Raw genomic sequence first — 27935 nt, forward strand, 5'->3', positions numbered from 1 at the left:
CCGTCACTTCCAGCTGTTGACTCAATGGCCACTAGGTGTCGCCCTCTGCTCTTTGATGTGGCTTTCCTAAGGTTGGTGGAGTGGAGTTTGTCTTCCTGTGAAACCGGACAAGCATGTTCTGAAGAAGAGATTGAGTTTTGAGAACTAGCTCAACTTGTTTGGCTCTTTTTTTTTACTTAGCAAAGAGCCAGGTTGAGTCATCATTGCTATTCACTATGTCAGAAGTTACATCCATTTTTATTTTGTCCTAAGGGAAGTCTGACAATTCTAGAATCAAGCCCAATTGTCTGTGAATAAGGTTCCAGTAGCTAACTACCACTCAAAGGACATTTGACTCTTCGCCGTAAAGTCCAATAGAATGAACTAAACTTAGCAAGGTTCTTGAAAATAAACACCTAAAGGTCTCCACGGAGAAGCAATGATAATCATGCAAGCTTTGTCTTATAGAAATGTTGTTTTCACAGATTAGTATTTCCTTGATCATCAGATAACCTTTTCCTATCGAGAAAGATTTTCTAAAGATTTGCCTTCAAAATGTCTTGTGTGTCTAACTTGTCCTTGCCCTTGGCGAGCCAGGTCCTGCATCACCACTCAGACAAAGCCTCAGAAACCCTTGTTCCCCTCTTCACTCGCTGAGTTAGGAGATCCCCGGCCTCTGTATTCACAGTGACCTTCCTGTAAGCTAGGAGAGGACTGTGCCAGTCATTTCTCTGGGTGAGGACTTCAGCATCAGATGGAAGAGATGCAGGTACAGTCAAGAAACAGCCAGCACGAACGCTCCATGACTGGGGAAGCTTTTTGTTACAGACTTGAGAGCGAGAACAGCCAGAGGCATATGGCAGAGTCCAGAACCAGGAGAAAAGGTAGATGGGCATTGCCAGGCCTAGGGAAGCAGGAGAGCAGGGGAGAATCATGGAGATCGCAATGTAGTAAGAGATAGAGAATAGAGCAGTAAGAGAGAATACAAGGATAAGGGAGACAAAGAGTGGAAATAGCAGAGATTCGCGGGTTATAAAGAGGATGAGCAGCTGTGGGGAGGTGACTAGCCTAGGAGCTCTGAAATGTTGTGGTCCTGGGGGAGCCTGAAGGCTAGCATAAACTTTGATATGCAGCCACAGAGTTTATGTCAATGAAGCCATATGTCCCTTCTGCCAGAGGTAAAGGAAACGACTCCTTTTGGCAGATGGGAACCAGTTTCACGAGCTCCTGAGTGAATGCTGGCTTTTCTTGAATCACCAGATATCCTCTTATATATACTTCTGCACACCATAGACTGACTGGAACACAGCAACAGATGTGCAATGAGCACTTTCTGAACAAAGAGTTTGGTCTTGTTTGTTTTCTCATTTTAAGTCAAAACAAATCAAAGTGTTTGTATCAGTCAGAGTTCTCTAAAGGAGCAGACCTGAGAGAATGAATATACATTAGAGAGGCTCACAGGGTATGGTCCAGGTCACCCAACAATGGCTGTCTCCCAAAAGAAAGGCCAGGAATGCAGTTGTTCAGTCCAAGAGACTCCATGTCTCAGCAGCCTGGATCTAGTGCTGAAGTCTTATGACTCCGGAACCCTGAAGAAGCAGACTCTAATCCTAGCCAAGGAACGCCTCAGCAGCAGGGTAGGGGAACTTTCCAAAGCACAGTGACGGCAAGCAAGCAGAAAGCAAAGTTCTTCTTTTTTCCACGTCCTTTGGTGTGGGCTGCCATCAGAAGATGTGGCCCAGAATTAAGACAAGTCTTCCCACCTCAAAGAATCCAGTCAAGAAAACCCCTCAGTGTCCAGCTGCTTGGGTTTTACTTCACTCCAGATGTGGTCAACCTAGATTAACCACTGCATTATTTTAAGAAAAAATAATAAGAAACAGCTAAGAACACTTGTTGCTCTTTCAGAGGACCTGGGTTTGAATCCCAGCACCCACATGGTGGCTCAAATCCATCTGTAACTCCAGGCCTGACACCCTCTTCTGTGCCCCACAAACACTGAACATACATGGTATACATATATGCAGGCAAAATACCCATACACATAAAATGAAAATAAATAAAATTTAACAACAATAATAAAAGTTTTTTCCACTAAAAATTCTAGACTCAAGCAGGGCGATGGTGGCGCACGCCTTTAATCCCAGAACTTGGGAGGCAGAGGCAGGCGGATCTCTGGGAGTTCAAGGTCAGCCTGGTCTACAAGAGCTAATTCCGGGACAGGCACCAAAGCTACAGAGAAACCCTGTCTCGAAAAACCAAAAAAAAAAAAAAAAAAAAAAAGATACTGGGGGTGCCACTACAATGAGCAAGTACAAGGTGTGGTGGAGAAAGACAAGTGGAATGGCTTGTGTACTATGAAGAGAAGCAGAACTGGAGTTGCGGGGGTGGCGAGGAACAGCCTGTGCTGCCACCTGAGGCCATCGAGATAACCTGGCCCATGTTGCCACCCAGGGCCATGTCTGGGTCCTGGCCTTGCAGCAACGGCAGTCTGAGTCGACGTCTGTGGCCCATGAGACCACCAAAGGCCATGGGGATTTCCCTGATCTGGGCTACAGCTTGGGGCCCTGTCCAAGGACAGCAGAGCTGGGAGCTGCAGAGCTGGCCCCGCCCCTCACGGGCTGAGGTCACTCTGGAATATTGGTCCTGTCCCTCACCTGGGCAGTGGGGGAGAAAGCTGGCCCTGAGGGCTTGAGAGCAGGAGAGCTGGACCCGCACCAGTCCATAGCACCATAGGAAAGCTGGCCCTGGTGGTGGGGCGTGGGTGAGCCAGCTCCAAGGGTGTGAGCTCCGAGAGCTGGTCCCACCCCTTGATGGCCTTGCACTCAGGAGAGCGGCCCGTACCTGGGCAATGCAGCAGAGCTGGATGTGGTGGCATGGGTAGGGGAGAACCAGTCTTGCCCTTTGCCAGCATAGGAGATCCAGCTCTGCGTCTCACACAGGCAAAGCAGGAGAGCTGGCCCTGAAGGCACTGGGTGTAGGAGAGTAGTCGGCCTGACCAACCCAGCCACCATCCCAGGCCCAGATCCAAGGCTCCCTCCAAGAACTGCTGAAGCTTGCGAAAGGGCTCCCTCTGGAGAAGCAAACCTGCAGGGTCTCCATGACACCGGGCAGCAACAGGATATCCGCGAGGAGGTTTGGTGAGATTCCAGTATCGATAGTGTATGACTCATTGCAATGAACGTTTGCAAGTAAAGCTGTTTAGGCAAAAGGGTATATAGCGTGACACGCCATGACACACTGCCACTTCCATGGCAAGATATTTGTTTCGTTTTTAATTTTTATTTTTTGTTTCCTTTGTGGGGGAGGTTGCAAGGATGAAGGGCAGATATCGAGGGACCGGGAGATGAGTGGGATTGAGGTGCATGATATGAAATTCACAAAGAATCAATAAAAAGTTAAAAATAAATAAATAAAATGAAATTCTGGATTCCACGATTCTGCTTTCATTATGTTCATTTATTCCTTTATTTTGTGTGTGTGTAAGGTATACATGTGGCGGTCAGAAGTTAATTTGCTCCTACTGTGTATAGATCCTGGGGCTTCCACCCTGGCTGTCAGGCGCATTAGAAAAATTCCTGTCTCTATGAAGATAGAGACAGAGACCCTCATCAGAGGAATGAACTGAGCTCCCAAGGTCCAGTTGAAAGGCAGAAGGAGGGAGAAGATGAGCAAAGAAGTCAGGGCCGCGAGGGGTTGGTCCACCAACTGAGACAGTGTGCCTGTTCTAATGGGAGCTCACCAAATCCAGCTGAACCGGGTCTGAATGAGCATGTGATCAAACCGGACTCTCTGATTGTGGATGACAATGGGGGCTGACTGAGAAGCCATTGATAAAGGCACTGGGACCTGTTTTTACGGCATGTTCTGGCTTTTTGGGACCCTAGTCTATATGGATGCACAGCTCCCTAGGCCTGGATGTAGGGGGAGGGTCTTGGACTTCCCACAGGGCAGGGTTCCCTGCCCTCTCTCAAGCAGGGTGGGAGAGGGAGGAGGGGTATGGGGGAGCAGGAGGGAATTGGGAGGAGGGAAGGAAGTGTAAATAATTGAATGGAAAAAGAAAAAAGAAATAAAAATTTGTTTACCTGCAGTCTGGAGTCCAGCTCCATCCTTCTTGAAGCTTTGACTGTGAATCTTCATCTTTAACAGCTGAGCTATCGCTCCAGCCCATGATTATAATAATACTCTTAATTGCCAGTTAATGGACTCCCATTAATAAAAACCATGGGGATAGAAGGTCGACTCTGGCTAGCACCTTAGAGTCCAAGGAAAAAGAAGACCCACAAATTCTGGGCTCAAGAGATTCTCCCATTGCCTTAGACGTCTGCCCATGCCCTTAGAGACCCTCCAAATACTTTTCTGTCTTGCTTTGGGGTTATGAACGTGGCTTTTGCATAAACAGAACAAGTGACCCATGAATGTGGTTTTACAACTTGGGAAAATGTGGAGCCTCAATGTTTTCTATATTATTAACAAATATCAATATTCATTTAAATGAAAATAATGCTGAAAAGGTTCTGGGTTTTCAAGTTAATGCCAATCATTTAATTTTATTTTTTTCTTAACATAGAAACAAGTCTTTTAACAGAGGTTTTGGAGAAGAAAATACCCTGTACTTAAGTGAGAATAGGAAGAGCAGCAAAACTGGGCCCTGGAGGGGCTGGAGGCATGACTCAGAGGCTAGAATCACCTGCTGTTCTTGCAAAGGACCCAGGTTCGATTCCCAGCACCCAGGTGTGACTCACAGCCATCTGTTGCTCCAGCCCAAGGGTATCTGACATCCCTTCTGACAGTCTTAGACATGGTGTACAGACATAGATGCAGGAAGACAACTCACTTCACAATAAGACAAATTAAATAAATATGGTTTTAAAATGCTAAGAAATGTGAATAACTGTGTTTATTTGTTGTTTACCTGAAGAGTCTGGCACGGTGCTGCCTAGGTTGCACGGGTATCCTTCTAGAGTTCGTGTGCTGGAAACTTAAGCCCCAAATTCATACATATTGGATGACTATCTTAGTGAATTTTTTTTTTAGGGGGGGGGTTCGAGACAGGGTTTCTCTGTGTGGTTTTGGAGCCTGTCCTGGAACTAGCTCTTGTAGACCAGGCTGGTCTCGAACTCACAGAGATCCGCCTGCCTCTGCCTCCCAAGTGCTGGGATTAGAGGCGTGCGCCACCACTGCCCGGCTCTTAGTGAACTTATGAAAAGAAGGATTAGTATGTTCGCGAAGCTTGCTCTGATTCTCTGTCGGGTGCCGTCCACCATATTCTGATGCAGGAAAAGGGCCTTTATCTGATGTCAGTCCCGTGCTCTTGAACTTCCTTCAAAAACATGTACTAAGGGGGCTGGAGAGATGGCTCAGAGGTTAAGAGCACTGCCTGCTCTTCCAAAGGTCCTGAGTTCAATTCCCAGCAACCACATGGTGGCTCACAACCATCTGTAATGAGGTCTGGTGCCCTCTTCTGGCCTGCAGGCATACACACAGACAGAATATTGTATACATAATAAATAAATTTAAAAAAAAAAAAAATTTAAAAAAAAAAAAAACATGTACTAAGAAAGTCTCTATGCTTTGTAAAGTACCCAGACTGTAGTACAGAGTTATAGGAACAGGAAACAGACTAAGGTGGACACCAAACCAATTTGGCTGAGTTAACAGGTTTACAGTTACCAGCAATCATTTGGCCAACCTTTTTGTATGTGCGACCAGCGTAAATGGTTGTCCATCTAGTGGACAAAGACATGTACTTGATTCCCTTCATCTGGTAGAGATGCTGGGGTGGTCAGATCTGTGGTGGGAAGGTAGGAAGCTGGTGTGGGTGGACAAATCGGCTCCATTTAAAAATCTGGGAGTGGAATTTCTAACTCCACAGATGCAAACACCTTTCTATTAAAACAACAACTTTCCAGGAAAAGATTTTCCCTGGAGTTGATTTGTGAAAGGCTGCCCATAGCCTGGAAGTTTCTTTTGGACTGTGCTGCTCTAGAGGTTTGACCGGGTGCAAACTGGAGCGGTTTTCTCTTTGTAAAATTGGTGATAATCATTTCTATTTCTTAAGGGTGGCTGTGGGAGGAGATTCACCACGCCTGTGCTAGAGAAGCATGACAGCCTGTGGTGGGCATGGCTGGGATCACAGCCATTTCCTGTTTCCCATGCTGCCTCTTAGGGTGAGCAAAGGGAAGGCTCATGGGGGGGTGGCGCACGTGAACAGAAGCCTTGGGTTTGCTGAGCTCCTGACAAGTGACTCCTTAAATAACAGGAGAAGTGAGTCTTCTCTTCCCAGCAGTCGATCAACAGAGACTATACCACCTTCCAGCATGCTGGCAAGGAGCCTAGGTGCAAACGCCAAAGAGGACCTGATCACTGGAAAGGGTGCTGGGAAAGCACAGCAAAGAGAAACTCCTTGAGGCAGGGATAAGTTTGGTATGTGTAGTGAATTAAAAACATCCCGTGTTGGCCAGTAAATAATGAGACACTGGGAGTAAGATGAGCTGCAATGCAAGGCTGGGCCCATGTGAGCCAGAGCTCAACATTCTTTGTCAGTCACTGTACCCCTAAGTGACCCCTGTGAGGGGAGGGAGGGGTTTCGATTTGGTTTTTGTTTTGCTGTTGTTGCATTTGGGTTTCTTTTAGTTTGTTGTTTTGTTTGTCAGGTTTTCTGTTTGTTGTTGTTGGGTTTTTGTTTTGTTTTTTTTTGAGACAGACCCTATGGAGTCATGGCTGTCCCAGAATTCACTAAGTAGAACAGGCTGGCCTTGAACTCACAGATATAGGCCTTCCTCTCCCACTGAGTGCAGGGATTAAAGGCGTGGGCCACCACTGTAGGACCAGACTTTGGAGTTTTGCTGATGGGTTGAATGGGAGGGTGAAGTTGGGTATTACATACGTGTGTCCCTCCTCACAGGTCATGACCTTATTATACAACAGTTGTTGGCACCCACCTATGCCCTTCCTTAGGTTTTGCAACTGGGTTCGCACCATGGTGAACTACGCCCATGGACATTCTTCCTTATCATAAATCCCACAGTATCAAAAGGTCAGGGACACCATGCCCATTGCATTGTACAATGCTCCGCCCATCACATATGGTAACATACAAATGTGTTTGCTTTAGACTTGAACAAGTTACGCCTTACCGAATGTGGGTGCGCCACTGATTTTTATTTTTTAGGGAAATACATAAAGAAATGGATATTTTTGCAATGAATAACTTTCAGCATGTTAAAGGATGAACTGTTTTTTTTTAAGTGACCAGATATCTAAGTATAAAGAGATATTATTAATAATTCCATGTGGGTTGTGGGTGAAAAATGCCAAGGGAGTGTAAAGCGGAGCCAAAAGGAAGACAAGACAGGACCCAGTGTTCTTACTCAGTCTTATGCATATAAAAAGTTGTAAAAGCAGCTCAAACTGTCTGTTGGCCTAGAACCAAGTCCAGCTTTCTGCCTGTGCAGTGACTTCTGGACAACTGGACAATTACACAGACAAGAAGCAGAATTAAGTTGGGGCCATGGGACATTTGCGGTCCCAACTCTCCTTCCCTGTGACCGGTTCCCCCAAGCAGTTTGTCTGGGAGGAACCTATGAAGAGTAAAACTGTAAAATAAATAAATCTTATCTGGTTCCAGTCATTGCCTCCTTCCCCTTTGGTGATGTAGGAGTTTGTATCACGGCAGCTCTAAGCTGTGGTGTCCCTTTGATAGGACAGATGTTTGTTACTGACACCTCAGAAAGCCCATACACGGTACTGGGGTCAAGTCCCAGAGCTGACGGCCTGGTGATGGAGCATGTCATTCAGAGTTTCCTGTATTTGAAGCAGGATTGATGGAAAGTCTGCTTCACGGAACTGAGTCAGAAACGTGAAAGTCGGAGACCCAGCCTAAGAATAAACACCTAAGAGAGCGGTGAGCTAGTCAAGAGATCTGACAACCGCTCTCCCTTCAGAGTATGAGAAGAAACAAGCAAAGAAGGAAAAGGTTGAACCGAGTTCAGGCACACACATAGCTAAATTTCACCTCTGAGGAGGTAGCATAGCCTGGAGATCAAAGTGGCCAACTCCTCATAGAATAGGAAAAACTACATACAGATGTGTGTTCCTGAACCCCGGCTTAAAGACTGTCTTCAAAAACTCTCAACCCTCTTCCTTCACTCTGCTCACTTCAGCCAAAGTGGAGCCTGCCCTTTGCCTTAAATAGGATCTCAGTCGCAGCTCTAAAGCTGGGTGTGGCAGTGTCTGCCTGGGATCCCAGCACCAGGGAACTGGAAGCAGGAGGACTGCCGCAGGTTCCATATCAGTCAGGGTAACGGCGGGGAAGGGAGGGCAGGGAGAGTTTAAAAACAGAGCCATTACTTCTGTGTGAACTGCTCTTGAAGGGGGACATGGTTACAGTCACTCAAAGCTATAGATAAAATGTATCTCTAGTGAAGGCAGACTGAGGAATAGCATCCACAGCATGGCTGCGGTGGTTACTTAAGTGTTGACCATGGTTCTCAGTTGTTTGATGGAGACCAAGCTAGATGCTGTTATTAACATAAAGGATATTAACTCCTGCATACAGAGGCCTTCCCCAACTGGTGGACTTTTGACCCAAAATTGGTTTCCTTAAAGAAAAATGATTTTGCCTCAAATCCTCAACACCTAAACTCTGCCTGTTTCCCGTTTGCCGGAATGTGCTGCAGACTTGAAACTCAATCTCTGTGATCCTATGAACCACACAGACACACAGAGGAAATGCACACACACACACCTCTTAGTCTGTGCGACCCCTAACAATCACAATAATAGTCATTTAATTCTCCCAGAAGTTCTGAGACACTGAACACACGATGGCTGGGCCCTACATAAACAGAAGAAGTTGGGTCAATCCGCCAGGAAATCAACCCCATTTATCTGCATTATACAATGCAGGAAGCCATCCCATCAGCTGGACGTGCAGGAAGTCAGACTGCTCTCTCAGAGATCACCCAGAAGGTGAAGAGCTTAGTTATCACTTAGTCCCCAATGCTCAGGACTTGGTCAGTAACTAACGGCTGACCACGTATGCTGGTCACTTAACCACAAAGAAAGCCTGCTTCCGGCGAGAGCCTCTGGCTGCTGCAGCAAAGAGGCCGTGCTGTGCACACCTGATCCACAGCAACTTGTAATATGCCTGATAAGACAGAAAGCTTTTCGCCAAAACCGTTTAAAAATTCTGCTTGCTGGACTCACGGCCTGCTCATGATGTAATGTGCCTAACTATGAAAATTTGCGGTTTGCTTTGTCTTATAGCAGGGTGCATGTAGATTTATTAAGGAAAAATTAGAAAGAACTCCTGTGGAGGGAGAAATACCCCAAATATTCTGGTTTTAAGTACAACTTCCTTTACCTCAATAAACTTACTATTTCAGAGCCGGGCGATGGTGGCGCACGCCTTTAATCCCAGCACTCGGGAAGCAGAGGCAGGCGGATCTCTGTGAGTTCGAGACCAGCCTGGTCTACAGAGCTAGTTCCAGGACAGGAACCAAAGCCACAGAGAAACCCTGTCTCGAAAAAAAACAAAACAAAAAAAACAAACAAAAAAAAACAACAACAAAAAAACTTACTATTTCAGATAAAAATAAGAAAAGTATAAAAAGCACCATACATATGATTTATACTTAATATGCAAATATTAAACTTTAAGAATAAACATTACTCAGTTACATTTATAAAAATAAATAGAGTTTGAGGCCTCTAGAGCAATCACTGGAAATGAAAAAGAATCCAGAAATAGCAAAGCAGTATCAGGGAGGGGTACATTTGATAATTAGGTTTATTTAAGAAAAACAACAAATATCAAGTACAATCTTTAATTACTAGAATTTCACAGTAGGCATTTCAAATATTTGAGTTTTGGCCCATAGTAATTAAATAAAAAACATCACTTTCAATAATTTTTTTCAACAGAATGGAAAAAATCACAATTGATTTAAGATCATTCATTTAATAATTTAACTTCAGAAAACATCAATACTAAATTATGACATTGTAAACATGATTAAAATATATCTTAGGCTACAAAAAAAAAGAAAAAGAAAAAACCAACAACATAATTCGCCAAACAGCCACAATTCTTGCTCCTGGGATACAAATGTAGCAAAATTATCAAAATGATACTAACAGAACCAACCTGTCAGGAGAAGGTAAACAGAAGACAGTTTTTAACAGGGAAGATCCGAGGAAGGTTATAGCCGTAAAAGTCATTAGGTGCCTTAAAATGTTCTCTGGGAAATTCTGCAAATGCTCCTTTATGATCTGTCCAGTTATTTGGAAGATCTGACCCCTTGGATGCAGCTCCTGACGGAAGCACTGGAATGCCAGCTTCAGCTCAAACTTCAAGGGTGCTGTATCAATAACACATAGAAAAAGAATGTCAGCGACCTCCACATTCCTTCCTGAGAGCTCGTTCTGAGGTTCCTGCACATTCACCCATGTCAACTGTCTGCAAGTGACACCTTTAGAGGTGACAGTGAGGCCATTTCTCTTTAATTTTGGTGATGATCAGATTGAAACTGGGGTGGCTCTAGATGGGGTTTGTGTGGGTGGAGGAAGGAGGTGGTGTGAGGAGCCACCCCTGCATACTCCATTACAAGATGGCGCCTGCATTCGGCAGCACCAACTAAAATTTTTATCCCTTGTTTTTTGCCTCTCCCATGGCGTCATATGGGCTGACGAGCTGTAACCAGTCAGAGCGTGACACATCGGAGGCGAGGACTATTAACCTATAAAAGGATTGGGCTTTGGTCCTCTGGGGTCTCCGCTCTGTAAGCTTATGCTCTCCCTCTCAAGACGCATTAAAGCTTTTTGTAGAAGGATCCTGTGTGTGCCGCGTCGTTTTTGCTGGCGAGACGGTTGTGCGGGACAACTGGTGCCGAAACCCGGGAAACCTCAACATCGTCAACACCATCAAAGATCCCTTAAATTCAAGGAGGATTCAAAACTACAGATGGATACACTCAAAGAGGTATGTCCTTTCTGGATTTTGGCTTGGACCTCTCGCTGCCTTAAAAAGATAATGTTAAAGCCATAATAATTGTCCTAAAAATGCTACTATGCTCTGCTTTCACCGTTATGATTGTTAGGTACGTTAAGTCCGACGTAGATAAGCGACAACACTCTGTTACATGCCTCAGTCTCTTATAAATAAAAGAGCCCTACGCGGAGTTTACTTTCATTTTCTTTACACTTGTAAAACGGACGTAGATAAGCCGCGGATGTCTGCTTGTTATCATGGGCTCCTCTCAGTCTATCGTTACAACGCTAAAAACGATGTTAAAACAACAAAACATAAAAGTTACCAATCAAACACTTAAAAATTTTGTCAAAAAAATTAATCGGGTGACTCCCTGATATGTTTGCTCCGGGTCCTTAACTCTTGCCTCATAAAATAAATTAGATAAAAATCTTAATAAAAAACTAACAAAAAAAAAATTAAGACAGGGGACAAGGGCCATTTAAAAACTTATTAAAAACTGTTTAGAGGATAAAGCCTGTCGGGCTGTTATAGCGGAGGGACAAAATGTCCTTAAAAAAGTCCAGAATAACATGTCAAAAACTAAACGTAATAAGAGATTAAACGCGCACAAAAAAAAACCAGTCCCAATTAAAAAAAATGGCCCCCCCGATACGTCTAATGACAAGGGGGTATATACATCGGACCCTAGAGGTCCCTTGCCTGTTGTAAAAAAAAAAAAAAATACTAGTCTATACCCTTTACAAGAGCTTAAAGCTTTAATTGCCAATAGCTCCAATAATTCTAAAAGTTCAAAAAAAAAAACTTAAACCCTAAAAAAAAAGCTAAACTAAAAAAAAAAAAAGCCAAATATAAAAAAAAAGTATCATCCTGATAATCACTTACCAAATAAAAAAAAGCCCCAAAAACAACAGCCTTATACAGCCTCCCCACAAATAGTCCCTTCAACGCCCCCTCCTTATAAAATGCGCCAAAAGTCCTTCTCCTTCCTCCCAAAAAAAATTAAAAAAAAACTACACCTTGCTTATCCTGTTTTTAAAGACACAGAGGGAGGACGGATACATACACCCATAAAATATAATCAACTTAAAAAATTAACAAAGTCGGTCAAAAAATATAGAGTAACAGCCAACTTTACTCTAACACAATTAGACAGGCTGGCCATGGCCGCCATGACCCCAGCTGACTGACAGACGGTAACAAAAACATCGCTTATCAACATGGGCCAATATTTAAAATAAAAAACTCTCTGACATAAAGCTACACAAAAACAAGCCAGGACCAATACTATAACTCTGACTCCAAAACAACAACAATAAACGTTCAACCTCCTAACAGGTCAAAGACGTTTTACAGCTAATCAAACAGATTATCACTAAGATACATATCAACAAATTACTAATATGGCCATTAGGGCCTAAAAAACACTCTCCAAAAAAAAAAAAAAATAAATAATCAGCTCACTAAGATTATTCAAGGGACCCAAGAGCCTTTTTCAAATTTTGTGGCACAAATGACAGAGACAACAGGGCACATCTTTGATGATCCTAAAACAGCCGCGCCTCTTACTAAACAACTTATCTTTAAAAACGCCACTCAAAAATGTCGCGCGGCCATAACCCCAAAAAAAAATAAAAAACTACAAGATTGGCTCAGGATTTGTAAAAAACTTAATGGTCCCCTTACTAATGTAAGATTGGCTGCTGCCATTTTACAGTCTCAAAAACGCCCCCTTAAAGGGCCTGACAAAAAAGTTTACTTTAAATGTAAAAAGCCGGGACATTTTAAAAAGGACTATAAAACATCAAAAAAAAAAAGGGCTCCACCTACCCTCTATACCCGCTGTGGTAAGGGCTACCACAAAGCTGAGCTATGTCGCTCAATAAGGGATATAAAGGACAGAGTTCTCCCTCCTATAAAAACATTTGTAAATAAAAATCCAAAAAACAAGACAGTGGGCCCTCGATCCCAGGGCCCACAAAAATATAAAAACAGGTTTATCAAGACAACAAACAAGGCTCCCCCAAAAACAAAACAAAAATAAACTTATACGCCTCCTCCAACTTCTTACTAATGCCCCAGATGGGGATACAGCCTGTCCCTGTTCAGATGCCTACACCATTACCACAAGAAAGCGTAGGTCTCCTTTTAGGCCAAAAATCGCTCACCCTACAGGGACTAATTGTCCATCCTAATATAATTAATAATCAACATGTCCCTAAAATTCAAGTATTATGTTCCAGTCCTAATGGGGTTTTTTCTATTAGTAAAGGAGATAAAATAGCTCAGCTACTGCTCCTCCCAGGTGATACTCATCAAAAAACAAAAAACAAACAGATGGGATCCTCAGGCCAAGATTCAGCTTACTTAATTGTTAGCCTCCAAAATAGGCCAAAGTTGTCCCTCTGGGTTAATGGTAAGCATTTTAAAGACATTTTGGACACCAAAACAAACAAAAACATAATTTCCTCCCATTGGTGGCCCAAATCTTGGCCAACTACTAAAACGTCACATTCTTTACAAAAACTGGGATATAATACTCACCCAACTATCAACTCCTCGGTCCTTATTTGGAGGACCATAAAAAAACAAAAAAAACGGTTCACCCCATATATACTAGCCTTGCCTGTTAACTTATAAAAACAAAATGTTATACAAGCCATAAAACTTACTTTATCTAATAAATATTCACCACAAACAATCAATATTATAAAAAAAATAAAATACAAAATAAAAAAAAAACTAGGGCGCCTAAGACAAGGACAAACAAAACCTGTGGCGCCTAACCCCAACCAAAAAAGACAGGGCCTGGGTTTTTCCTAGGCGCCACTGGGACAACACAACCCATACCATAAAAAACAAAGACCCCGATGTGGGTTCCCCAATGGCCACTAACCTCTAAAAAATTAAAGACAATAACCAACCTTATTTCTAAACAGCTAGCCTTAAAACACATTAAACCATCAACCTCCCCTTAAAATACCCCAATTTTTGTCATCAAAAAAAAATCAAAAAAATAACCCAGTACCGAGGGTTGCTATTGCTGTAGCACTTTTTACTGTAAATTTTTTAAATTCGGATAAAAATGATCAAACCACAACACAGAGACATTGCTCAGACCCACAGCGGCCTAAGGAATTAGTAAAATGAAAAGATGTGCTGACTAATGAATGGAAAGGCCCGGATCCTATTTTAATAAGATCCAGGGGAGCTGTTTGTGTTTTTCCACAGGATGAAGAAAATCCCTTTTGGGTCCCTGAGAGACTCACCAGAACTGTCTTGGAGCAGGAAAATAAAACCGACCAGCAACATAAAGAAAAAGAACAGGGCGCTTCTTGTGATGCTGTTGATGATTAAGATTCTGGTAATTCAAGGGGAGCCACGTTGGGGAATAATGTCGACATTCCCATTGCCAATGCCGGTAATGTATAATGCACAAGTTTTCCCCCGATTTTTTGACACTAATAAAAAACTGGGACTTGCCTTTCTGCCCAAAGATGAACAAATTCAAAAACTTAAAGAAAACAGGACTATCTCCCTTAAAGAAAACCTTTGCTTCCTGGTGAAAGAACAAAATAATAATGATTCCTGTAACCAATCCTCAGCCTGGCTAAAAGAGGCTAGATGAAAATCTAACAGTAATATTGTAATCAATGCTACAGTCATCTATGGCAGATGGCACAATTGGGCTACGAACAAAAGCTCCCTGGCCTATGTGTTACTTCCATTCAGTATAAAAATTTTACCAGAGCAGCTAATTTGTCTATAAGTCTTTTGCAGTTCATTTTGCAAAACTGGACCGTTAAATTTGAACAGACGCTTCGCGAGTTGAGAGCCGCCATTGTCTAGATCAACTCTACCCGCCTTGATCTGTCCTTCATGGAGGGGCTGTCTTCCTAGATTTCCTCGACTGTTTCTTATTTCAAAGGATGGGTGGGGGTGGGGTTGTTTGGTGTGATTGTTTGCTGCAGAATGGTGTTTCTCCTCTGGCTGGTTTGCAGGCTCAGAACCCAAAACAAAAGAGACAAGGTGGTGATTGCACAGGCTCTTGTCGCCCTAGAACAGGGGGCTCCCACTGACATCTGGCTAACTATGCTCAAGCAATAGGCTATTCGCTGGACAGCTCTTGCACACCCGGAACTTAGGTTCATTGCACAGGGTAGAGTGTCTGGCCTTTCATCCCAAGAGGGGTGTTGAGCAAAGCACATCACACAGAGAGTTGCTGCTATAACACCCTCTCTGAGAGACATGTTGTACTACATAAGGGTTGCCTGCCTTAATCTCCCTTTCCCAAAAAAACGACAGAGGACAGGTCGAGAGCATCTCGGGTCTCGATAAACCTAGGGATGACTTTCGTACAAGTCCTGTATGTTTGCTTGTGGGAAGTATGACCACTGTCTCTACCCTCAATAATCTGGGAAGCCTATTTGCCTTAATATATTAGAAAGGGGGAGATGTGAGGAGCCACCCCTGCATACTCCATTACAAGATGGCGCCTGCATTCGGCAGCACCAACTAAAATTTCCATCCCTTGTTCTCTGCCTCTCCCATGGCGTCATATGGGCTGACGAGCTGCAACCAGTCAGAGCGTGACACGTCGGAGGCGAGGACTATTAACCTATAAAAGGATTGGGCTTTGGTCCTCTGGGGTCTCCGCTCTGTAAGCTTATGCTCTCCCTCTCAAGACGCATTAAAGCTTTTTGTAGAAGGATCCTGTGTGTGCCGCGTCGTTCTTGCTGGCGAGACGGTTGCGCGGGACAACGTGGAGTCAATACTGTGAGAACCCGAGGTGATGGAGATGATACCAAATAAAGCCCAGAAGCCTGAATCATCAAATGTGCCCAATGAAACTGATATTGTGCTAGGAGATACTGGGTGACTTGGGGCCTTTTTTTCCTTAAAGGGGTAAAGAGCAGATGGTAAGTCGACTCTAGACTGAGGTACCAATGGGACATGACAAGTTCACAGATGTTGTCCAGGCGAGTATCAGGCACACACGCCTGAATACAGATCTCTGGGGGGGCCACTCTATAAATACGATGACACCTACCCTCAAGATTAGACACATGCTGGCAAAGAAGCATTTAAAAGAAATGTTCAGCTGGGTGGTGGTGCACACCTTTAATCCCAGCACTTGGGAGGCAGAGGCAGGCGGCCCTCTGAGTCTGAGGCCAACCTGATCTACAGAGCTAGTTCCAGGACAGCCAGAATTACACAGAGAAACCGTGTCTTGAATAACCAAAAGAAAAAAGAAAGAAGAAATGTTCAGCATCCTTGATCACCACGGAAATGTAAATCAAAACTACTTTAAGATTGCATCCTACCCCAGTCAGTATGGCCAATATCAATAAAAACAAACGACAGCTCATGCTGGCAAGGGTGTGTAATAGGGGAAACACTCGTCCACTGCTAGTGGGAATGTAGACTTGCACAGTCACCATGGAAACCGGTGCAGTTGTTCCTCAAAGATGAGAATCAATCTTCATCAAGATCCAGTTATACCACTCTTGTGCATATACCCAAAGATCATTTGTTCAAGCATGTTCATTGCTGCTCTATTAATAATAGCCAGAAACTGGAAACAACCCAGCTATCCCGCAACAGAAGAAGGGATATGAAGAAAATTGTGCATTTACACAATAGAGTATTACTCAGCCATTAAAAAAAATGAAATCATGAAATTCCCAGATAAATCTACGGAACTGGAAAAAATATCATCGGAGTATGGTAACTTAGACCCAGCTATGGTATGTATTCACTTAAGTGTTCATGTTCACTGTGAAGTCACAGACAAGCAGACTACAAACTGTACAAGCAGATATTAGATAGAGTGTAAGGGACTAGAGGAAGGGACAGATCACCTAGGGTCTCTCCTAGGAGGGGCAAACAGGTAGGGGCTGCACTGGGAGGATCAAACAGGCAGAACAAAGCAAGGTAGAGAATATGAGGAGGGACAGGAAAACTAGAGCCATCTGAGGGGCTGTACTGAAACCTAACACAGTAGAAGCTTCCTATAACACACACATATATGAGAGCCATCTGAATAAAATTGCCTAATAACAGGGTAGACAGAGCCCCAGCTGGACATGTCTCATTATCAAATGCAGCTTCTAGCATCGGGAATGAGCTGCATCTAATTGAATATTTTAGGGCCAAATGGGTTCCGGGAGTGCCGGGAGCCATGTGACTTCTTTGGGGGACAAGGCATGAGAACCCCCAAATTGCCAAGGTTATTGGTAGCTCTCTGCAAACTGACGATGAGGTCCTGTCACTGAAGACAACACTCAGACCACTTACTGAATGTGGAGAAGTCCTAGAGCCCTCACCCCACAGACCAGCATTCCCAGTACTGGCAGGTTCTCTGCATGCTACCAAAGGAGAAGGAAACACCAGTCCAGCTACAAATCTTCTGATCTGTGAGAGTGACCCGCTCACAAGATGCGCTGGTGCAACAGTGGTATGAAGTTTGTGGGAGTCACCAACTGATACCTGATTTGTGTAAGGCCCCCTCCGTGAGATGGAACTTAGGCCCTGAGTTGCTTGGGTGGTGAAGAACCTGGGACTAGCAAGGGTGGGGTCCTAGGGGAAAGCAACTACTACTATTTTTGTTTTGTTTTGTTTGTTTGTTTTGTTTTTGTTTTTTTTTTTTGTTTGTTTTGTTTTTTGGTTTTTCGAGACAGGGTTTCTCTGTGGTTTTGGAGCCTGTCCTGGAACTAGCTCTTGTAGACCAGGCTGGTCTCGAACTCACAGAGATCCGCCTGCCTCTGCCTCCCAAGTGCTGGGATTAAAGGCGTGCGCCACCACCGCCCAGCAACTACTACTATTATGATAAAGGAACTTAGCAGTAAAAGACTCCTAGTGACATTCTGCTTACTCATAGGCCAGCATCTTGCTCAGCCATCAAAGAAACCACCTCCTAAGGCAGACAAAAACACACACAGAGATCCACAGGCAGACGATATGCAGGGCGAGAGATCTGAATGGATGCTCAAATCTCCCCTCAGAGCTCAGGGAAACTGGAAAAGCAGGCAGAAAGAGGGTAAGCTGTAGGGAATGGAGGACAGCCAGGAAGCAAGGGCTTTTTAGACACAGCAGGGTGGGCACACACATGAACTCATAGAGACTGTGGTGCCTGCATGGGTGTGCACCAAAGGGGGTCCTAGAGCTGAGAAGAGTGAACACACGCCCCTATCCTTAACCCGGAAACTAACTCCAGTTCATAACCACTTCCTAGTAAAAAAGTAGTCTTCTCCAAGTGCGTCTCATTGGGGAAAAAAACACTCCATTTTTATAGGTCCTTTGTGTTTATATCATGGCTTCCAGTTTGAAGGTCTTATGGGACTCCTGCACATGCAAATATGTGTCTTTATGCATTTCCTATGCCTCTCCCTTGGCTCTCTTTGTACAGTTGGTTGTTTCGTCACATTCCAATTTGTTTCTTTCTATTTATTTATTTTTTCTTACTAATCCTTAAATGCCCATTTGTTTTCTAACAAGAGACAGAAAGGATGTGGATCTGGATAGGAGGAGAGGTGGGGAGGAACGGGAAGGTGTAGAGGGAGGGGAAACTAACCAGAATATATTGTGTGGAAAAATCTATTTTCAATAAAAGAAAAAAAAGAGGGCATATACAGACAGGCATGCACACACATGCATGCACACACGTGCATGCACATGCACACACACATGCACGCACACACATGCACACACACACACATGCACACACACACACATGCACACACAACTCACCGCTGCCTTCAAAGCTTGATCCAGGTCTTCAATAAGGTCCTTTTCATCCTCCAGGCCCACGGAGAGTCGAATCAATGTGTCGCTGATCCCCAGGGTAGCTCTGTCCTTCTCAGGCACAGACGCATGGGTCATGATTGCTCTGGAAGTAAATGTGCACAGATTTCATCATTGGATTGTGGAGGCATAGTTCTAGCTTAAATATTGGCAGTTATTATCAGGTCTCTTTGGGCTGCTATTTTTAAACCTTTATGATTTTTCAAAGGCAAACAGAAAATAAGCAATTATCAAGCTTATCTCTTCTTCTCATGATTTTAAATTAAAACCAGGACTGCTTATGCCATTACTGATAAGTCATAAGAATGGGTTAAAGTTAGCAGTTTAGTATCCAGGAAGAGAGAGACCACGTGCTGGTGGACTCAACCACCTGCCCTAATGAGGCCTTAGCGGAGACCAAATTACTCCTACACTGCTCTTTCCAAGAAATACACTTCTGAGGCAGATCCATGAAACACAGCGCCAGGCCTCTACCACTCAGCAGCAGGCAACAGAAATTCTAGTGCAGAACACATGAAAGAACGGCCTGAAGGATTTTCCAAACCAGAAGCTGATCATCCTCAGCAGGTGTAAAACCAGGCTTCCATTGCACCGTGCACTATGGGGAGAACCTGGAAGAGAGGACGCGTTCTCCCTGTTATAGGATGAGGGAAGCCCTGAGGAAAAGCAGACCAACCTACCCAGGCAAGAAGGTTTTGGGAGTTCAAGGGAGGGTGGATGAGGGCCACACAGGAGAGACTGACACTCAGATCCCATGTGTGTTCTGCTGCCAGTATGCTTCTTCCCCTGTGCTCTGCAATTGAACCAAAAACCTCACACCTGCAGAAAAAGCACTTGAGTTGTCTGGTACACAAACAGGATCTTCTTTTGTTGCTCTAAGGAAGGTTTTTTTTTTAAAAAAATTTTTTATCTATGTGTATATAATCGGTGGTGCCTTTGCATGCTCCTCTCTCCTCCCCAGCACTGATACTACAGGCATGCCCCACCATGCCTAGTGTTTTACATGGGTACTGGAAAGCCAAATTCAAGTCCTCACAGTTGTGTGGCAAGCACTTGAACTTCTGACCCATTGCCTCAGTCACAACCCACACTATTCCTGGTGCAAAGCCTCAAGAATGAAGTTGGCATGTATTCCTGAGTATATCAGCCAAGCTCGCTGGGTGGGTCTCCCTGTCTATAATGTAAGCTGCTGGGGCCATGTGTCTATCAGCCAAGCTCGCTGGGTGGGTCTCCCTGACTGTAAAGTAATCCGCTGGATGCTTCCCTAAAATCCTCTGGCTTGTAGTTGGTTTACGAGGGTATGGAGTACCAGGCAGGGCTTGAATATCTATTCAGATAGCATACCATCAAAGATGCAACACACTGAGAGTACGCAGGTTTACCTGAGCAGTCAGGCTGTCCCTGAAAACCAAGGGCATGGGACATATTTTCTATTCCCCAGGGGATCTAGACAGCTTTTCTGGGATAAAGTCTCCCTTCCAAGGCCGGGTGAGGACAACAGCAGCACAGCACAGTTACTGCTGTGGAGTCAACACAGGGAAGGGCATAGCTTGCTCCTTTGCCTGGGCACCACAGGTTTGGCACCTGAACACCGGCAGATGGCTCGGGCCTGTGGTCCACACCCTCAGGAAGCTGAGGTGTGTGAGTGAGAACCATGAAACAAAGTTGTGTCCGTCTGTAAACAAAAAACTGGAAGGGTGTTGTGGAATATTAATCTAAGGTGTTACATTCATTTATACTGTGGAATATTTGTTTAATGTTGTAAAGAAATCCTGCATCTTTTATGTTGCATTTGTCTAACTCTGTGAAGCTGTGTTATTTCATCTGTCTAAAAAAAAAGATTAGTCTAATAAAGAGTTGAACAGCCAACAACAAGGCTAGAGTGTAAGACTTTAAGACAATGCTGAAGCCATTTTGACAATTCTGAATCCTCTCAGCCTCTGTGCCATAGTGCTTCCCCTCCTCCCCTGGGAACCAAGAACCTAACAGCTACACTCGCACGTACTCAGTTCCTGAACAATTACCCAAATACGTATGCTTTGGTTCAGTCCCCTGGGAAACGGGGTCAAAATGACCTCTTACCTCACCTGATCTGGCAACAGCTCTCCAGTCAATTATTGGTAATAGCCCTTTCGAATAAGCCAATCAGAATAGTCAAAGAACAACCCCCCTTGCTTCTGTGGCCCCTTTAAAAGTAGCCTGTGCCATCTATTCGAGGTCCCTTGGCTTCCCGAATGCTGGGGGACCCTGTCATGACAGAATTAATAAAATCCTCATGCTTTTGCATCGGCTGTGGTGTATGAAGTGGTCTCTGGGGGCAACTCCACCTCGGTGTTTGGACGCTAGAGTCCAACAGGAGAAAGGACAGGCAGGGCTGGCAGGCAGAGAGAATAAATAGGAGAAAGGATAGAGGAAAGGAGAAGGAGGGGAGGACATCAGGGCCCAGCTACCCAACTAGCAATGGAGTAAGACGGGAAGAAAGATATATAGAAGAGAAAAAGGTCATAGCCCAGAGGCAAAGGTAGATGGGATAATTTAAGTTAAGAAAAGCTGGCTAAAATCAAGCCAAGCTAAGGCAGGCATTCATAAGTAACAATGAGTCTCTGTGTATTCATTTGGGAGCAGGGTAGTGGGTCCCCAAAGAGCCAAAGAGTAAGAAGGAAACCAACAAACTACAAAGGAGTCCACGTCTGCAGAGACTGATGGAGTGAACTCCAGTTCCACTCCGTGGAGAGACTGGAATTTGTTTTAGCTTCAGAGGCTAATTGCTTTATCTTGGACTAGTGTTAGCCTTCTGAAAGAGCCATTCCTTGTCCTACTCTTTATCTGAACTAACGTCTTGAGATAATAAATAAAAATATCTTAGGCGCTATTAGCAGAACACTAGCTTCCACCAATCCAAGTGCTAAGAATGTAATCAACCATCGTGGGACTATAAACTAGCTCTCACCCTCTTGTTGCACCCGACTCTCTGAGGCACCCACAATGTATTTTAAACTTGCCATCCCAGCACTCGGGAGGCAGAGGCAGGCGGATCTCTGTGAGTTCGAGACCAGCCTGGTCTACAAGAGCTAGTTCCAGGACAGGCTCCAAAACCACAGAGAAACCTTGTCTCGAAAAACCAAATAAATAAATAAATAAATAAATAAATAAACTTGCCTTGACTTATGACTTTCTTTGTTCTGTAAAACTATATTAAAAAAAAAAACATGAAACTGCTTCATGGAACACGGAATTTGGGTTAACTCTATCTGTGTTCCTTGGTCCACTCTATCTGTGTTCCTGGGTCCTTGTTCTTACTCCATTTAAGAGGAGAACTGTCAACAGAAGAGAGAGGTACTCGGGACAGATGTGGCAGCTCAACATGGGACACAACACACACACACACACAAAAAAAATCAAGATAAAATAATCAACTATTAAAAATAAAGACTAAATAAATGAGATGCAATAATTACCAAGAAAAGAGCATACTTACGGAAGCTCAGCCAGACTCTCGTATCCTCCCAGGCTCTCAGCCAGAATAAACAGCTAGCAAAGAAAACAGGAATTTAGATTGTCCAAAAACATACTGCTAATTCTGAAAATAAATGTCTTTGATGAAACTTCTCTGGCTCAGGAAGGACGAAGAGTGATAGTAACTATAAATAAACCAAGAGTCGGGCAAGATACTAAGAAAGAGTCAGAGTAAAGTCTAAGACAATTAGATGTACTGCCTTACACCTTTAAAACATGAAATGCTGATGGAGTTTGTTGCCTGGGACTGTCACCGTGGTATTCAGAAGAGGCAGGAGGATCTCTGTGAGTCCGGGGCTAGCCCGAGCAACATTGCAACCTTGTCTCAGTGGACTTTACAAAAGCCTGCAGGTTGTAGCCCAGGGGTAGGGAGTTCACCTGGCAAGCACAAGACCCAGAGTCTCATCCCCAGAACTGCAAAATCAATCAGTCGGTCAGTCAATCCTTCAATCAATCAGCAATAAACTGACCAAAGTAGTTTCCTACATCACCCTGGTTTGGATGATAATTACACAACCTGCAAGTAATAGATATTCTGCTTCAGACAGATGAAGGCTATGGTTCCACCCAGGAGGCAGAGATAGAAGGGTAGCACAAGTTCAAGGCCAGCCTGGTCTGTAGAGCCAGAGCTAGGGTTCTAGACTACAGAATGAGTAAGGCCGTCCTAAAAACAAAAACAACAAATATATACACAGCATACTTAAATATGATTTACAATGAGCTCTGAACCCTAAAATGTTTACCTTTAGACCGACCTCTGATGTTTCCTTTTAAACAAATACCTCTGAATGTCTACCATTATCTGCACTAATCCATAGGTAGCACTTCCTTTTTTCAAGACAGGGCCTCTCTGTACAACAGTTCTGGAACTCCCTTTGTAGACCAGGCTCGCCTTGAACTTATACTACCTGCCTGCCTTTGCCTCCAGAAAGCTAGGATTAAAGGCGGTGGCACCACACCCAGTTATGGGGCACCTCTTAACACCCCCTTTAACTGCCACAGAGAAGGGAAACTTCTTAGTCCAAAGGTTGCTTTAGTTTGCATGTGGTCTGTCCTGGGTTCCCTGTGCGATTGGTGATGATGTCCTGCAGAGAAGCATCTCTTGGAGGGTCAGTGGTGCCACTTTGATTCACGATAACTGGATGAGTGGTACCTAAAACTCCTGGACCTGCTCCTGTCTTCTTGCTCACACACGCCCTTTCTATCTTTGTTACGTGGATACCAACAGGTGGCTGGATCCCTTCAGCCTCCAGAACTGTATGCTGAGTGACCGGCCTGGTTTGGGTGAGGTGGGTCCCACCGAAGTTCATGGGTTGGAGTTGAGGTCCTCAGTGTGACATGCTTTTAAGAAGTGAGGCTTGGAGGGAGACTTGAGGCCACGGAGGGGAGAACTAACCAAGATACTGTCAATTACCATCAGAGCAAGCCTGTCCCCAGCTGCCCTTCCTAGCTGGTGATTGCTCTTACTCCTACATGGGATGCCTTCTGACACGAGGCCCTCGGTAGAGGGCACAAGGAAGGGCCAACTAACTCTGACCTTACGCTTTTGACCTCGAACAGCCAATGAAGTAAACCTTTTCTTATAAAGTAGCCTGTCTCTAGCATTTCATCATAGTAATGAAAAACAGGCTAATATATCCAGTCCTGGGTATTATAGCAGCAATAAGGACTAAGATTGTATTACAGTGCCATGAAATTTATTCCCCCCCTTTTTTTTTTTGAGACAGATTCTTATTATGTTGCCTAGCCTCGTCTCAGACTTAAAGAATCACATGATCCTCCTGCCTCAGTGTGCCAGGTAGCTAGAACTGCCTGGCTTAATTTTACTACAAGTCTGAAGTTAATACTATCCTTCAAATCTTAGAGATATAGTTGCACCAGGAGAGCTTTCTTCTGTCTTATGGGAGTGGCCAGCAAGCCCAAAGCTGGGCGTGAGTATAAGCAACAAGGAAATTTCAGGGGATGTATGTTGAGCTCACCTTTAGACTCTTGAGGAAAGTCTCGGCGTGCCGCAGAGCACCCTTGATGTAGAAGCTGACCATCCCCGGGCAGCCTGTGCACTGGCGCTTGGCCAACTCATGCTGAGGGTGAGAGGGTAGCCCTGGAAACACAAAGCACAAAAGCAGTCCCATTCTAGAGAGTTAGCTTCAGGTAAGCCTGACAGCAGGGTTACAGACATCTCTCCCACATCCTCCCATGCCCTGGCCACATCTCCCTTCTCGACTCCATGTGCTCTTTTTTTTTTTTTTTAAATATTTATTTATTATTACACAGTGTTCAGTCTGCATGCCAGAAGAGGGAGCCGGATCACATTATAGATGGTTGTGAGCCACCATATGGTTGCTGGGAATTGAACTCAGGACCTCTGGAAGATCAGCCAGAGCTCTTTTTTTTTTTTTTTTTGTTTTTTCGAGACAGGGTTTCTCTGTGGTTTTGGAGCCTGTCCTGGCACTAGCTCTTGTAGACCAGGCTGGTCTCGAACTCACAGAGATCCACCTGCCTCTGCCTCCCAAGTGCTGGGATTAAAGGCGTGCGCCACCACCGCCCGGCTTCAGCCAGAGCTCTTAACCTCTGAGCCATCTCTCCAGCCCCCTCCATGTGCTCTTTCATTCAGGGCCTCTGCACGTCTGGACTTCCTTGTTAACTGAATCCTTCTGGGACTTCTTCATTAATGTATTTTAGGGACAAGACTGTCTCCATGAGGCCAAATCCATTTATCTGATTAATATTGGATTCATATTCCTAGAGAAAACCCAGGACTAAGAGTTGTTGGATGTCTCTGGAAATACTCAACCGTGAGCGTTTAACAAGTGCCACCCACTCCCTGGGGCATAGATCAGAGCCTTTCCCTCTCCCTGGATCTAAAATGCATCCCAGCAAGCACTGTGGAGATCTGAGCTCAATACATTTCAACTTCAGCTTATCCAATTTCCTTGAAGACAAATCTTAACCACCCTACACTCATGATCCCATAGCACAGGCTCTAAGAACAAGGTTGCAGGAGCCCATGACAGCTTAGCTGGTAACTGGTAGCATAAACAAGGGGTAAGGATGATTCTGCTCATCTTCCTGAAAAGGGGGGTGAACTGAAAAGAGGCTGAGGGGGATCCTGCTACATTAACTTTCGGTGGGAAGAAGTTATGTCCGATTATCGTGTTGAAAAGGCGTTAGCAGGGTCTCATCCGTCAATCAACCAAGAATTATCCTGTGACTGAAGTATACACAGCCTCAGAGCTAAAACCACAGAGGCATCTAGCATGTGAGGCTGTTCTTAGCACCTGCCCTCCACTGCCCCAGCTTATATTGTCTGTCCACTCTCCACCATGCTGATTCCAGAGCCTGACACACAAGGACAATAACCAATGAACAACGTAAAATTACATGAAAACATAAAGTCTTAACTTAGACAGAACTGCTTAGAACTCAGGTTGACATACCAGGATAAATAACCTTCTCTACCCGGGGATTGGACTCCAGGAAAGTAGCCACTGCCATCCCATTCTTGAAGTGCTTCTCCATTCGGACCTGCAGAGTCTTCAGGCCTCGGCAGCAGAGGTAGCAATCGAAGGGGGAAGGAATCGCCCCAATTGCTGGAAGAGAACAAATGTTGGGTTAGCTTGAAGGTACCACGGGACCCAAGAAATCCTCTGCTTCTTATTTTTCAACATAGTGACTCAGAAACATCTAGCTGTAAACTCAATGTTTGTGTTTTAGGGAGAAATCGCTATGTTGAATGGGAAGCATGGAATGAAAACAAAAATGCACTTAGAGAAATGTGTTCTGAAGAGGAGGCATGTCTGTCTTATAACTAGGAAACCAAGATGAGACTTTAGCTGTGAGGAGATAAGACACGTCACGCAGTACGGAGCCGCTGTGAGCAGACTGTCCTGTATGATTCCACGACCCGGCACATCACACAGTGCGAGCCGCTGTGAGCAGACTGTCCTGTATGATTCCACGACCCGGCACATCACACAGTGTGGGCGATCACGTCTTTGAGATGCACCACAGAGAAAATCTGCAGTGTGGTCACGATTGTTGCCGCACAGTCAACTAACACACACCTTATTTCTGTTTTTAAAGGTTTTATTTTAATTCTAAATTATGTGTATATGTGTATGTGTGTGAAGGGGAGGGTGTGCATGAGAATAGTGCCTGCAGAGTGAGTCAGATCCTGGGAGTAATTGCGACAAGTGGTTGTGAACCCTAACATGTGGGTGCTGGGAACTGAACTGAGGTACTCTGCAAGAGCAGCTCCAGCCATCTCATTCCTTCTTATTTATCAAGCACTCAACCAACTCCACCTCCTCACCCCCTTTGATTACTTTAAGAGCAATTTCTAGAAGGGTATTTTAATTTTTAATCATGTCTGTCTCTTATCTTTCAGAGAATAGTGATCACCTGTAGTTGAGACAAACTGAGCAAGCTACCAGGAAAGGAATTTAATGTATAGAGAAGTGTATGTTTAGGGCTCCAGTGTTACTCAAATCCAACCACCATTCCAGATACTTATGGACATGGAAGCCAACACTTCAGGCTTAAAACACCCCACTGAGCCGGGCGGTGGTGGCGCACGCCTTTAATCCCAGCACTTGGGAGGCAGAGGCAGGTGAATCTCTGTGAGTTCGAGACCAGCCTGGTCTACAAGAGCTAGTTCCAAGACAGGCTCCAAAACCACAGAGAAACCCTGTCTCAAAAAACCAAAAAAAAAAACAAACAAAAAACAAAAAAAAAAAACACCCCACCCCACTGAGTCTTAAAAACTCACTCCAGTTTTAACAATTTTGTTAAGCAAAAAACAAAATTCCTTCCTTAAATGATGTCATGAAGTCATAAAATCGTGTTATGCTGTAACTCTATTATTTGTCTGAGACAGGGTCTCTCACTCTGTAGCTCTAACTGGCTTGAACCTCACTGTGTAGACCAGGCTGGCCTGGAACTCAGAGATCTTCCCGCCTATCTGCTTATCTAACGCTGGGTATAACTGTTTTTATAACCTTTTTTCCTTATCTTTTCCTAAATGTCTCACAGTATTCTGTCAAAGTACAAATATCAAGCGTAATCTCTGGTGGCATAATGAGAATCTAGTCTTAGGGGGCTGCAGAGATGGGTCGATGCACAACAATGTTTGCTGTACAAGAATGAGGGCCTCACTTAGGATCCCAGCATCCACATAGAAAGCTGGGCATGGCTATGTAACCCCAGTGCTGTGCTGGACAGAGGTAGAGGATCACTGGTACTTAGCTATGGGTGTGAGTGGTAACCCTGTCTCAAGGACTAAGGTGGAGAGTGCCCTCTTCTAGACTGCACGCACACACACACACACACACACACACACACACACAGACACCGCATAAACAAAGCAACCCAAGCTTCTGACCACTTACAATTCTGCAGGAAACGAAGCCGATTATTGAGCTCGTCAGAATTAACAGACACTAAGCCCATGACAACATCACTGTGACCTAAAACAAAACAAAAATGTCACCGCCAACAACAATTGGTGTCTATTCTTCAATTCATAATTGCCAAACCGTGCCAGGAGGTGGTGGTGCACGCCTTTAATCTCAGCACTTGGGAGGCAGAGGCAGGCGGATCTCTGTGAGTTCGAGACCAGCCTGGTCTACAAGAGCTAGTTCCAGGA

The 27935-nt window shown here is 44.5% G+C and overlaps 1 protein-coding gene across 1 annotated transcript in view; it reads right to left on the bottom strand.

Moving 5' to 3' along the window:
* Positions 1–9795: 9795 nt before the first annotated feature.
* The window catches only part of Cth (cystathionine gamma-lyase), a 28543-nt gene continuing 10403 nt past the window's right edge, over positions 9796–27935 (bottom strand). The window contains exons 7-12 of the mRNA XM_057793665.1: positions 27679–27756; positions 25729–25881; positions 24271–24392; positions 22254–22306; positions 18722–18860; positions 9796–10343 (exon numbers count right to left, since the gene is read on the bottom strand). Coding sequence (XP_057649648.1) covers positions 10335–10343; positions 18722–18860; positions 22254–22306; positions 24271–24392; positions 25729–25881; positions 27679–27756 — 554 coding nt within the window. The 3' untranslated portion in view covers positions 9796–10334. The remainder of the gene's footprint in view (positions 10344–18721; positions 18861–22253; positions 22307–24270; positions 24393–25728; positions 25882–27678; positions 27757–27935) is intronic.

The sequence above is a fragment of the Chionomys nivalis genome, chromosome 18 (genome assembly GCF_950005125.1).
Source record: "Chionomys nivalis chromosome 18, mChiNiv1.1, whole genome shotgun sequence".
NCBI lineage: Eukaryota > Metazoa > Chordata > Mammalia > Rodentia > Cricetidae > Chionomys > Chionomys nivalis.